We start from the raw sequence: 12,780 nt of genomic DNA on the forward strand, positions 1-12,780 counted from the left end.
ATGTTATGGCAGTGAGAATGATCACACGGAGATGGGGAATTGAGGAGTCACAGGAAAGAGGGGAGAAGTGCTGGAGTGTATTTCTCGACTGTGAGAGAGGAAGCGTCAGCAGAAGCGGAGACATCAGTCTTTGCTAGGAGCACAGATGTTTCACCCAAATGACCGGGGAGGAAGGGGGCACATATTTGCGCTGATGTAGGAAGAGGGCAGTAGGAGCTTGGGAGAGCCACTCTTCACGTTTTCCTTTCCTCGGAAAATAGACAGCAGGGTCAACAGCTACGAGGGAGGATTGGGAAGGAGATTTGGGTAGAAATGAGAAGTTTTGAAATAGTCCTTTGGGAGCATGGGAGAGAAAACAGATGAGAAGATACGATTACTGAATAGTAGTGGAAGTCCACTCAATGGCAGTGGTCATGAATTTGAACTTCAGCCAGTAAACACAGTTGTGAATATTTAGCTTTGCACAAGCTGCCCTGGATCTAGGCAGAGAGAGATTAGTTCAATAGTGGACATATATTGAATGTCTGCCTGGCACTCAGCTACAGGGGATACAGGTGTTAATAAAATATGTTCCCTGAGAAGCAAGTCGGAAAGAAAGACAAATACCATATGATGTCACTTATATGTGGAGTATAAGATATGGCATAGATGAACCTATCTACAGAACAGAAACAGACTCACAGACATAGAGAACAAACTTGCTGGTTGCTGAGGGGGAGGGGGATGGACTGGGAGTTTGGGGTTAGTAGATGCAAACTCTTACGTTTAGAATGGATAAGCAGTGAGGTCCTACTGTATAGCACAGGGAACTATATCCGATCATCTGTAATAGAACATGATAGAAGATAATAGAAGAATAATGTATGTCTATGTATGACTGGGTCACTTTGCTCTATAGCAGAAATTGACAGATCATTGTAAATCAACTATACTTTAATAAAAAATATGAAAAAAATGTGTTCCCTGTCACCTTCTTTAAGATGCTTTAGAAAAGGTGGCATGACAGATCCATGAGCATCCTTGGGTGACATGGCAAGTTCTAAGAGGGCTCTAGGCTAGCATGAAAAGAACTTTTCCAATCAATCTAGGGGTTCAGAGAGTTTTGAGAGAGCATGATGCCTGAAGTGAATATACATTTATGAGCTGCAGTAAAATCCAGTAAGAAAAAAATGGTGGGAGAATGTTCCCGGTGAAAGTCACTCTAGGAGTTAGAGTCCATCGGTGAAGGAAGGTGAGGAAGATCCTCCCTGGAGCACATTGTGGAGTGTGAACTAGCTCCACGTGAGGGAGAAAAGTCACATCCCCACGGTTAGTGTGGCACATCAGAAGCAAGGAGAGCATCGACAGATGGGCTCAAGTCCGCGGAACCCTGGACGTGAAGGAGAACCATTAAGAGGACGCAGGATTTTAGGTGGATCCCCTGCACTGCTATGCAGCAGGTGGATACAAAGTGGGGGCTGGAGGCAGGAACCTCACTTGCGAGACTGCAGCAGTGGGTCGAGTCTGACTTTCTATCCAGAATTGGGCTTATGGTCATAGCAATGGAGGAAGCAGGAATAGATTTGAGATAAGTTTGTCAGGATGAGCGATCCTTTTGAATGTGGAGGCTGATACATCTTATTTTTACTCCATTCCTGGGGTACAGCCAAGTCTCCTAACCCAATAGACATTGCAGAAATGGGTATCACTGGTTTCAGAGGCGGCAGGGAGAAATCGTATGAATAGGTTGTTTACTCTGCTGGCGTCATCAGAATACACGCTGCTTTGGTGGACGATTGGCAGTCTTTGACTAAAGAGCCTACATATTTATTCTGTAGATATTCATTAAGTAAATGTGTGATTTATTAAAAAGTAAGATAATTTAATAGAAATTAAAAACATATGTTTTATACTGTCTTATGTCTTAGGAAACGTATTATGTCCTAGCTTTACTGAGTGCAGTTTGGGTGGTCAACAGAATGATAACGCAGTTGTAGGTTCCTGGAAGAATAAAGCTCACACGGAGGTAGGACTATTACAGCGGATTGATCAGGGAAGAGCTCCATGGGAGACTAGGCGGCTTAGTTCTCCTTCCAAGTCTTGGGTAGGCTGCTTACCTTCTTGGTGGCTAGCCTATGTAGATGGGTGTCCTGTCATATCCCTTCAGAGAGTTGCGGGGATTTGAATATTTATGTGTAAAAGCACTTGGATAACTTTATGGTCAATGTATATGTGGGTTTATTTGTTTTTTTTTTTTTTTTCCCACTGTATAGCAAGGGGGTCAGGTTATCCTTACATGTATACATTGCAATTACAGTTTTTCCCCCACCCTTTCTTCTGTTGCAACATGAGTATCTAGACATAGTTCTCAATGCTACTCAGCAGGATCTCCTTGTAAATCTATTCTAAGTTGTGTCTGATAAGCCCAAGCTCCCGATCCCTCCCACTCCCTCCCCCTCCCATCAGGCAGCCACAAGTCTCTTCTCCAAGTCCATGATTTTCTTTTCTGAGGAGATGTTCATTTGTGCTGGATATTAGATTCCAGTTATAAGTGATATCATATGGTATTTGCCTTTGTCTTTCTGGCTCATTTCACTCAGTATGAGATTCTCTAGTTCCATCCATGTTGCTGCAAATGGCATGATGCCATCCTTTTTTTATGGCTGAGTAGTATTCCATTGTGTATATATACCACATCTTCCGAATCCAATCATCTGTCGATGGACATTTGGGTTGTTTCCATGTCCTGGCTATTGTGAATAGTGCTGCAATGAACATGCGGGTGCATGTGTCTCTTTTAAGTAGAGCTTTGTCCGGATAGATGCCCAAGAGTGGGATTACGGGGTCATATGGAAGTTCTATGTATCGATTTCTAAGGTATCTCCAAACTGTTCTCCATAGCGGCTGTACCAGTTTACATTCCCTATGTGGGTTTATTTGTAAAAGGGCTGAAGGTGGTTTATTGAAATGAAGATAGCCCCCGTAGGATTCAGCAGATGAAGGACTGGACATAGTTTCTGTGAGGCTGTGCATTTGACCTCCGGCCTCGCTCAGTGGGTTAAGGACCCTGGGAACTTCCGTGTACCGTGGGTGCAGCTGTAAAAAGAGATAAAAGATGAATCACTACATCTCACCCTCTTCTCTCTCTTTTTTTACTTGCACAGTGTAAAGAACACGACCTGGCCATGATTAACCAGTTGCTGGATGATCCGAAGCTGACAGCCACAAAATACAGGGAATGGAAGGTCATGAACACGATGTTGATCCAGGATATCTATCAGCAGCGGCAGGTCTCTTCGTCTGCTCCCGAAACCTCCCCCCAGGGACTCGAGAGACCACCTTCCTCTACCTGCGTTGAAAATTCTATGTGAGAACAAACCAGGATTTTTTTCCTCCTTCTCTCTCACCCCAAGCAACTCTTCGAGATGTTGGAAGAGCTTGACCTTCTCCGTTAAAAAGGAAAACTGAGACCCAGTTCGTGGAACCTCTAGGGATGCGGTTGGGATGAGGGCAAACCCTGATGGTGGCATCGTCACCAGCTCCAGTGCTTCCATCCCAGCTGGAGGGATGGAGTCCGGGTGAATGAGCCGTCCTCTGTTCCTCCCGGGAGCTCTCTGCCGTGCTAGCGTCTAGGTGGGATGCGAGAACTGTATCTTCCGTTTCTTGCTCTCAAGAGACTGGACAGCCTTCCATGGCCAAAAGATTGCTTTTACCAGGGATATGAATTCCCAGAAGTCTTTTGCTTTGCAAAAGAAGAACAGACATATTCCATCTGGCTGGGGAGCCGAGGTCCCCAGATCGTCTTTTGGGTGGAGGGATACTTTCTATAGCAGCCACAGGAGCAGGACAGATGTGATGTGACAGATGGGAACCCAAACCCCTTGCCTTTGGTCCAGCGTGGTGGTGCCTTCTTGATGTGTCGAGAAATACTTCATAGGATGTGGCGTGTGGGTGCCCCCCAGAAGGAAGCATGTTCATATTCCATTCTCTCCAAGGACAGCTCAAGGTGTCTGTACTTTGTCCAGGTTGGGATGGGGGATCTGATTGCTGTTTCCTTTCCAGGGAGCAGCTAAATGGTCTCATTACACGGAGACCTCTGCTCCTCGCTTTTCTAAATCACGGTAGGACAGTAACACGTCCAGAAGGAATGTTTACTGCCTTCGCCCTTGGGTGCGGTCCCTATGCCTGGTACAAGTGTACATCCAGCTTTCCCAGGATCGATATTGACAAGAGGATTCTGGTGTCTCAATTAATTTAGTATCTTTACTTCAAAAAAAAAAATGCCAACAGAACAACAACAAAAACCCAACAAAACCAACACAAGAATTAAAACATGGTTGTTTTATTTTTGTATGTTTATGCATCACTTTGTGTCCTATGTGAATAGCTATGTATAATATGTTATTTAAGTATATTTATAGAAGTTCAGATTACTAGTGTTTTAAAAGATGACATACTATTCCTATGTTTTGTTCAGTGTATATTTCAAAGTATATACTTTTTGCTTGAGAAAAGTAGGAATACTCTCGATTCAGTGGACTTACTATGTTGCACTATAATGTCTGAGGAATGCTCAGGAAATCTCGCGGGGTAAATGGGGGCATGCATTAATAATCTTTACTTTCTGGCTTTTCTCTCTCTCTCCCCCCAGAATGCTTAGATTTCTATCTGCTGTAACCCTTTCTCCTCATTGGAAAAGGACTTGGATCTGATGTTATCCCGTCTAATAAATACACCTTAAGCTTCGTACCATTTATGCCCACACACCCTAAACCAAATGAATGCAACCTTTTGACTAAAGACCACTAGAAATTTTGAGGTTCATTGTTACAAAGGACTCCCCCGGTCAGAGAGCCGGTAGGAAGGTCTTCACCTGCTCATCACCTCGACTTCTCCTCCCCGTAAGAAGAACCGCAACCCACCCAAACCCCATTTTGGTTTGATCTCTAGCAAACGGTCAGCATGACACCGTCAGCTCTAGAGTGTCAGTGTGTGGCGTGACGTTCAAGTGGAAATAACCCCTGAATTTTATCTGTAACCTAAATGGAAATAGTTTTTCGAAATCTTCCCTAAGCTTTACTAAGAAGTCTTCATACTTTGTAAACAAAAAGCAGCCTTAGCATTAAGAAAGAAAAAAAGAAAAACAGGAAGCAAGTTGTAATAGCAGAGGTTTCTGAAAGATAAAGGCTACACTAGTCAGTTTGGCCCAGTAAACATTTCATTGCTCCGGGGGGGGGGGGCGCTGAGTGAGTGGGGCAGGCTCAGACTGTGCACAAGTGAGGACCTGGCCCTTCCCTTCCTGAGTTTGCTGGCCACACAGAGATCAGCCATCATTCAGGTCCTCAGATTGGACGCCAAAGCTTCTGGTTTGAGAGGCCAGTGCTTTCCTCTCTTGCCTCTAGAAATTATCATTGATTCTTTCTGTAATTAGCAGCACCCTTCCTGTGATCAGAAGGTGGATTGTTTAGCATTCACAGTGTAAACAGTGGTGAGAAAGGAGAAAATAATGGAGGAAGACGAGTTTCAGGTGTTCTTCAACCTTCTTCTCTTTGGTTTGCAGCACCAGCCTGTACACTTCAGACCAGTTCGTGCTGAGTTGAAGCACTCCAAAAGCTCTTGGCCAGAACTTGCCCATACGTTCTAATGCTCTACTTTGACGTTGCATTAATACAAATTACCTGGCCTCTTAAAGTCATTCAGCACCACTCCAAAGTAAAGACAGAATAGATCCATGAGATTAATGCAGCCTGTAAGTTATTTTTCAGGGTTGTTTGGATGTTTTTGCTTTGTTAGGAAGGCAGTCCCTTGGCAGAACCTCCCAGAATGAAAGTTAAACTAAGCTGCACGATTTCACACCTAAACCCACCTGCTTGCTGGTAGGACTTCCTTCTGTGAATGTTCGAGCTGTGTTGTGTTGAGCTAGGAAGTAGCTAGAGGCTCGGTTGTGTGTTTCCACCTTCAGCTGCGGCCACCGAGGAGGGTGGGGGAGAGAAGGAAGTGAGAGGAAGAGGGGTGACATTCTTGAGCAGTAATCCCAGTGTGTCTCGCCTCCAGCCATTTTTTGGGGGCGGGGAGGAGCAAAGGGTGTTGAGAAAACTGGTTCATTTCCAGTGTATTCTTGAGGATTGGGGCATCTCTGAAACAGATTTTGGGCAGTTTCATGGGGTCTAAAGGGAGGCTCTTGAACCCACTGCCGCAGGCGTCGGGTCTGAAGGCTGTGGGATGGCGTTCCCATAGGGCCGCTCAGGAAGAGGAGGATCTCTGAGCATAACCACGTCCAAACCTGCCGCACCTGCCGGGGCTTAGGATACAGACCGGACCTCTCCGGGGGCTCAGGAAGAATGGTGTGGCTCCATTGAGAGCCTATGGACCCACATTGGTGCCTGGTGTGATGCCCTTAATAATCGGGCTGTTGGAGTGCTTGCTGAGTCGTTTCCGACCCTTGGCAGGTATCTCTTGCTTTGAATGATTCTTAGTTGTGCCACAATCTCAGCGCAGCACCCAAAGCTTGGAGAGATGCTAAGCAGGCTATTACCAAGATTCTGGCAAGCAAGCCTGAAAGTGAGACTATGCTGGAGGCAGATTTCAAGGTGAAATGATGATGCCTTATATTTAAGGAGCACTTTGTAGTTTGCAAATGGGTGTGTTTCAGCACCCCCCCCCCAGTGCTCTCCCTGGGGCATATCGAGGATGGTTGTGGATTATCGTTACTCCTCCTGCGGAGGAGTGAGGTGCCTTGGGAGACCCTCGGCTGGCCATGGCCAGGATGTGAGTCTCGAGTGTCTTGTCCCCCCTCCCCCACCTTGTGCCGTTGCTCAGGGGACCAGCCATTGGACTCGACTGTAAATGGCATCGTGCTGCAAGGGGCACAGGGACGTAGTGCCTTTTGCAGGGTTGTCTGCTGAAAATCACTCTTTCCCTTGAGTGCAGCCTCTCTTCCTCATGGCCCCAAAGCTAACTCTCCCCCTGTAGCCATCTGCTGTTGGGCTAGCTGCAAGCTGGGGTGTAACTTAGCTCTGGGCTTCCTTTCTTTCCTTGGGTAACAAACACTGCTCCTTAGGTGCTGGGAGATCCTCAGAGGAAAGGGATACATTGAAAGACCTGGAGTGCATTTTTCTGTTTTTCTTTTCACACCTGTCAGGAGATGCCAGAGACTGGGCTTAGTGACTAAATGTTAAGGCTTTAGCTTCCTGTCTTAATTCCTTTTCATGTAATTATGCTAAATGCCTCAGATAGCCTCTAAATCACAAACAATATGATAGAGATGAAAGAGATATACTTTTAAGCAGTTTGAAGAGGGAAGCTACACAAGTTCCAGCCATATTTAAATTCGTGGACATATACCTCTTTGTATGATGCTCTCATTGAAGGGTAATGTTTTGATGCAGCCACACAGAAGATTTAGCTAGTAATTTAGGTGCAGAGGTTGTCTCTCCAGCAGTCAAGATACGTTGCAAAGCTGCCGTATCCAAATGAAGCTTTTCGATGCACCTCTTCCACCTAATAGAATCTTATATTTGATTGTGGCTTTCCAATTTATTTCCCATGCCATCGTTTTTGTATACTTATCTCACAAGAGGAATGGAGTTCTAGGAAATGCGAGGTGACTGCCCTGCCTAGGATTTTGTAACATGTCACCAAACATGAAAAGCCCTGAAACTAGACTCTAACAACCCATATGACATGGACTGGGAGGGGTGATAATTCTACCCAGCACAGAGAGCTGCCTGTCGCCTGTCGCTGCAATGAACCAGATGACAAACAGCTACGTGCTTCTCGAGGCTGTGAGACAGGAAGCAGTTTTCTCGCCTCTTCGGCACATCTTCATTCTTCCTCACACCACCACAGACCACAGAGAAAATGAACAACCAAGAAATGGACTCTACATTTAAAAACCCCAGCTTTTCTATTTCTCTGGCCGTGAGGAGACTTCACTGCTCTGTATTGATATTTCTTCATCTTGAGTCCAAAGGGGAAGCATGCCCCATCGAGATGGTTAGCGTCTCAAAATGAAGTCCAGGATTTTAAACTGCCATCTATTTTAATGTCCTTGCATGACGGGGATGTGACATTTAGCACTGCATGGTGTCTGGGGACAAGATGTTAATGTGGAAATGATACCTTCAATCTCATTGTGCTTTCGTTCTCTGTCACCGAACCCTCTTCGACCAAACTGAAAAAAAGAGGCATGACTCATTTCTCCAGCGTTATGTGCTTGAGGTTGACTTGTAAGATAATAAAAACAGGAGAAAATATACCTAGTAAAATGACATGGAAAAAATTGGGAATGTCCTATGGCTGTTCCTCTTCTGCCCTGCAGTATTGCTTCCTCAAAATAAAACTTCCCTGGGAGGTGTTGAATGGCTGGGCTTTTTCTCTTCTACCAAGGTTTTAGCGCCCTCTGGTGGCAGTCTCAAAATAATTGATTCCAGGCGATTGATGCTTTTATTTTTAAATAAATAAAAATAATTATGTTAGGGACTCTATTTCAACAATAACTGATGTGGTCTTCTACACTGGTCCCCAACTCACAGATTTCTTTGTACAAAGATATTTATATTTTCCAAAATTGTTGGTGCCCAAAATTTGACTTATTATTAGGCCCCCCCACATATTGTTTACAGAATCTTTAAAAAAAAATGACAGATTATAAAGTTACAATCAGTAGCACATATGTTCCTTAAGAGACATAAGAATCTCTGTGAAAAAAAGAACACAAAGTATTGAAATGGCCTAATCAATTGCCTTTATTCTGGATCCACTGATGAGAGGAAATTAGCCTGCCCTGAGCTTGACTCACATGGTGATTGCTGTCTATACAAAGTGTTATTTTTTTTCCCTCTCTCTCTCTCCCCCAATTTTCATGGGTCATGCTGAGTTCCATCCTCTTTTCCTTCCATCGGCCACCACAAAATCTATCTACACACATCTGGAAGCAGTAACATTATTCTAGACCAAAGGGATTACCAAAGGCATCCACACAGCATGTTCTTATTTTCTGGAACGGTCTTGCATTCGTTTCCCATTGCTGCTGTAACTCATCACCACACACGTCTCAGCTTACAAAAATGTGTTTTCTTATAGCTGTGGATTCAGAAGTCTGACACTCGTTTCCTTGAGCTAAAATCAAGGTGTTGGCAGAATTGTGTTCCTTCCAGAACCTCCAGGAAAGAACACATTTTCCTGTGCTCTCCAGGTCACCCGCCTTCTTCGCCTCCCTTCCTCCATCTCCAACATCAGCAACACTGTATCTTTCTACACATTTTCTCTCTAGTCATACCTTCCCCAGACTGACTCTTAAGGACCCTTGTGGTTACATTGGGCGCTCCTGGATAATCCAGGCGACCGGCTCTGTTTTAGCAACGTGAAACAACCTGCAGCTTTAATTCCCCTTTGTAACATCTATACACATTCCAGTGATTCATGACCATTGTTCTGCCGGCTGCAAACCTCCATTTCAAATATCTCACATAGGCCCCCGGCACCATCCATTTCCTCCAGAAATTTCAGGATGTCTAAGTTTTAACTATAAACACGAAAGACCTTTGTCATATTTGGTGACTTGAATTTGATTGCCTCAAAATCTGTCCACCACCAGAAAAGTAATTCCACTTCTATGAGGAGAAGGGTGAAAAATTTTCTAGCTTTTTTAATGTGCACATATACATATATAACATGTACGGTAGTTTCACAATAACATCAGGTTTTAACAGTTCTTACCTTTAAAGACAAAGAATTAAAATAAGCGATTTTTGAGAATCGAGTGTTGTGAAGCAGAGGATGAAAATGTCACCCTGACCAGGGGTCCAGCCAAGTCGCAGTTTCTTGTGAGTGTGTGATGATGGTCAACTATACGGATCAGCATGGACTTTCCACAGGTTTTGGTGCTTGTAGCTTAAAATGTGAGTATTGTGGAGTTCCCGTCGTGGCGCAGTGGTTAACGAATCCGACTAGGAACCATGAGGTTGCGGGTTCGATCCCTGGCCTTGCTCAGTGGGTTAACGATCCGGCGTTGCCGTGAGCTGTGGTGTAGGTTGCAGACGCGGCTCGGATCCCACGTTGCTGTGGCTCCGGTGTAGGCCGGTGGCTACAGCTCCGATTCAACCCCTAGCCTGGGAACCTCCATATGCCGCGGGAGCAGCCCAAGAAATAGCAACAACAACAACAAAAAGACAAAAGACAAAAAAAAAAAAAATGTGAGTATTGTATTTGTTTTTTCTTTTTAAAAAACCCTAGCACATCCATCCTTATCCTTATAGGTATTTCCTTGATGCTAGTCTGTTTCGTTTTGTTTGCTTTACATTTTATTGGCGTTTAGTTGACTTACAATGTTGTGTTAGTTTCAGGGGAACAGCAAAGCGAATCAGTTATACATATATCCATTCATTCCTTTCAGCTTATTTTCCCATATATGGGTTAATACACAGTATTGAGCAGATTTTCCTGTGCTCTCTGGTAGATTCTTGGTACTTACCTATTTTATATAGAGCAATGTGTCTATGTTAATCCCAAACTCCTAATTTATCCCTTGCCCCAGTATTTCCCCTTCGGGAACCATAAATTTGGTTTCACAATCTTTGAGCCTGTTTGTTTTGTGAATTAGTTCTTTTGTATCATTTTTATTACATTCCACATATTAGTGGTCTCATATGATATTTGTCTTTCTCTGACTTAATTCGCTTATATGATAATTTTTAGGTTCATCCATGTTGCTGCAAATGGCATTATTTCATTCTTTTCTGTGGCTGAGTAATATTCCATTGTATATACGTACCATGTCCTCTTTATCCATTCCTCTCTTGATAGACATTTCCATTGCTTCCCTGTCTTGGTTATTGCAAATAGAACTGCAGTGAACATTGGGGTGTATATATCTTTTTGAATTATGGTTTTCAACAGATATATGCTTAGGAGTGGGATTGCTGGGTCACATGGCAGTTCTATATTTAGTTTTTTTTTTTTAATGGAATCTCCATACTGTTCTGCATAGTGGTTGTACCCATTTACAGTTCCACCAACACTGTAGGAGGGTTCCCTTTTCTCACACCCTCTCCAGCACTTATTATTTGTAGACTTTTTATAATGGCCACTCTGAGTGGCACAAGGGGGATGTAATTACCCTAAAAGATTTAATGTACAGGGATAGTGGTCCCCACTCATACCTGTTCGGGTTACCAGTTGGTCTCCTGAAAACCCAAGAAGGACAATGGCAAATTATAGTGGATTCTTTCAAACTAACCAAGTTATAATCCTAACAGAAGTTGTGGTATTGGCTATGGTATCTTTACTAGAGCAGAACAGAGCTCAAGTACCTAGACTTTGGTTAGGTAAGTGCATTCTCTTCAACACCACGAAGGAGGATCAGAAGCATTTCACAGTTTACATGGGATGGATGACGATACCCATTTATGGTCCTGCCCAAGGCCTGTATTGATTTTCTGCAAAGTGTCACGTATACCATGTGCTCAAACACCACTGGAACACTCTACAGAAACCCATATTGGTTCACCACATTTATGACATCATATAATAAATAGCAAGAACTTGATGAATGGGAAGTGGCAAGAGCTCTGGAGGCTAGGATTTGACACAGGAACTCAGTCTCTATTTAAAGATAAATCTCAATCTACAAAGACTCAGGGGCCTGCCAAATATGTGGAATATTTAGGGGTTCAATTGCTTGGGAAAAGTCAGGATATCTCATTCAAAGGACAAGTTAGCGTACCTTGGATTTCTACCAATAAAAAAGAAGGGTTTTTCTTGGTGGACCTTTTCCAGTTTTGAAGGCAACAAGTTCCATACTTGGGAAGATGGTCCTGACTTCATTCAATGAGCAACAAGGGAAGCTTCTAGTTTTGAGTGAGGCCCAGGACAGAATGGGCTTTACAGTAAGAACAGGCTGTGATGCAAGTCATTCTTTTCTTGCTTGAGATATGGCAGATCCCATGTTAGTAGAGGTATATTCAATACAGGAAGAAACAAGGTGGAATCCATGCCGGTTTCCAATGTCAGAGTCATGGTACAGATCCCTAGGGTTCTGGACCAAGGCCGTGCCATCTACAACAGAGGAAGAGTCGTCATTACAAAACAGCTCCTGGCATGCTATTTAGCTCTGCTAGATATCAACTATTGTAGAATGTATGACTGTGGCATATCAACAGACTTGTAGCCAGAACTAACCATCAAGGGTTGGGTATTATTAGATAGATATAACTCTAGGGTTGTCCAGAGGAATTCAACATAAAATGGAAGTGCCACATCCAAGACTGGGCTCAAGCAGCTCTAGAGGGCACAAGAAAATTTCATGAACAGGTGACTCAAACACCTATCTCACTCACTACTGCTACATAGTCATCTCTCCCTTAGCTCATACATTGACCTTGTGGGAAGTTCTCATTGTCAGATGGAAGAGGAAAATGCCTGAACCTAGATCAGTATGGGGTCAACTTCATATGTGAGTTCAAGCCAAGAAACGGACAGCTCAACTGCACTTTAGCTTCACTTATGGCTGACTCTGAAAGCCAGTGGTGAGTGGAAAACTTCCCAGGAGTCAGAGCTTCAGGCAGTGTGACTGGTTATCCACTTTGTGTGGAGAGAGAGGTGGCCCAAGTAACGCTAAGGACAAAGAGGTCTGGAGGAGATGCTTAAATATCTACCCGTGGGAATGGGCGCAATGTGTGAGGATCTGTCTTTGTATTGAATGCCAATACCCATCAGAGAGCATCTATTTCAGAAGAAGCACTAAACAACCAAGTGGATAGGATGAGTCAGCCAACTGATATCCCCTAGTGAGGCAGTGGG

At 43.9% G+C, this 12,780-nt stretch overlaps 1 protein-coding gene across 1 annotated transcript in view; it reads left to right on the forward strand.

Moving 5' to 3' along the window:
• The window catches only part of IPCEF1 (interaction protein for cytohesin exchange factors 1), a 162,160-nt gene extending 153,820 nt beyond the window's left edge, over positions 1 to 8,340 (forward strand). Inside the window, 1 exon segment of the mRNA NM_001445178.1 lies at positions 3,144 to 8,340. Within this exon segment, the coding sequence (NP_001432107.1) occupies positions 3,144 to 3,350 (207 nt within the window). The 3' untranslated portion in view covers positions 3,351 to 8,340.
• The last annotated feature ends 4,440 nt before the right edge of the window (positions 8,341 to 12,780 follow it).

Source organism: Sus scrofa, chromosome 1, assembly GCF_054392235.1.
Source record: "Sus scrofa isolate SSC_HxYL_T2T_F1_AM1 chromosome 1, Sscrofa_HxYL_maternal_Yorkshire_Landrace_v2.0, whole genome shotgun sequence".
NCBI classification, from domain to species: domain Eukaryota; kingdom Metazoa; phylum Chordata; class Mammalia; order Artiodactyla; family Suidae; genus Sus; species Sus scrofa.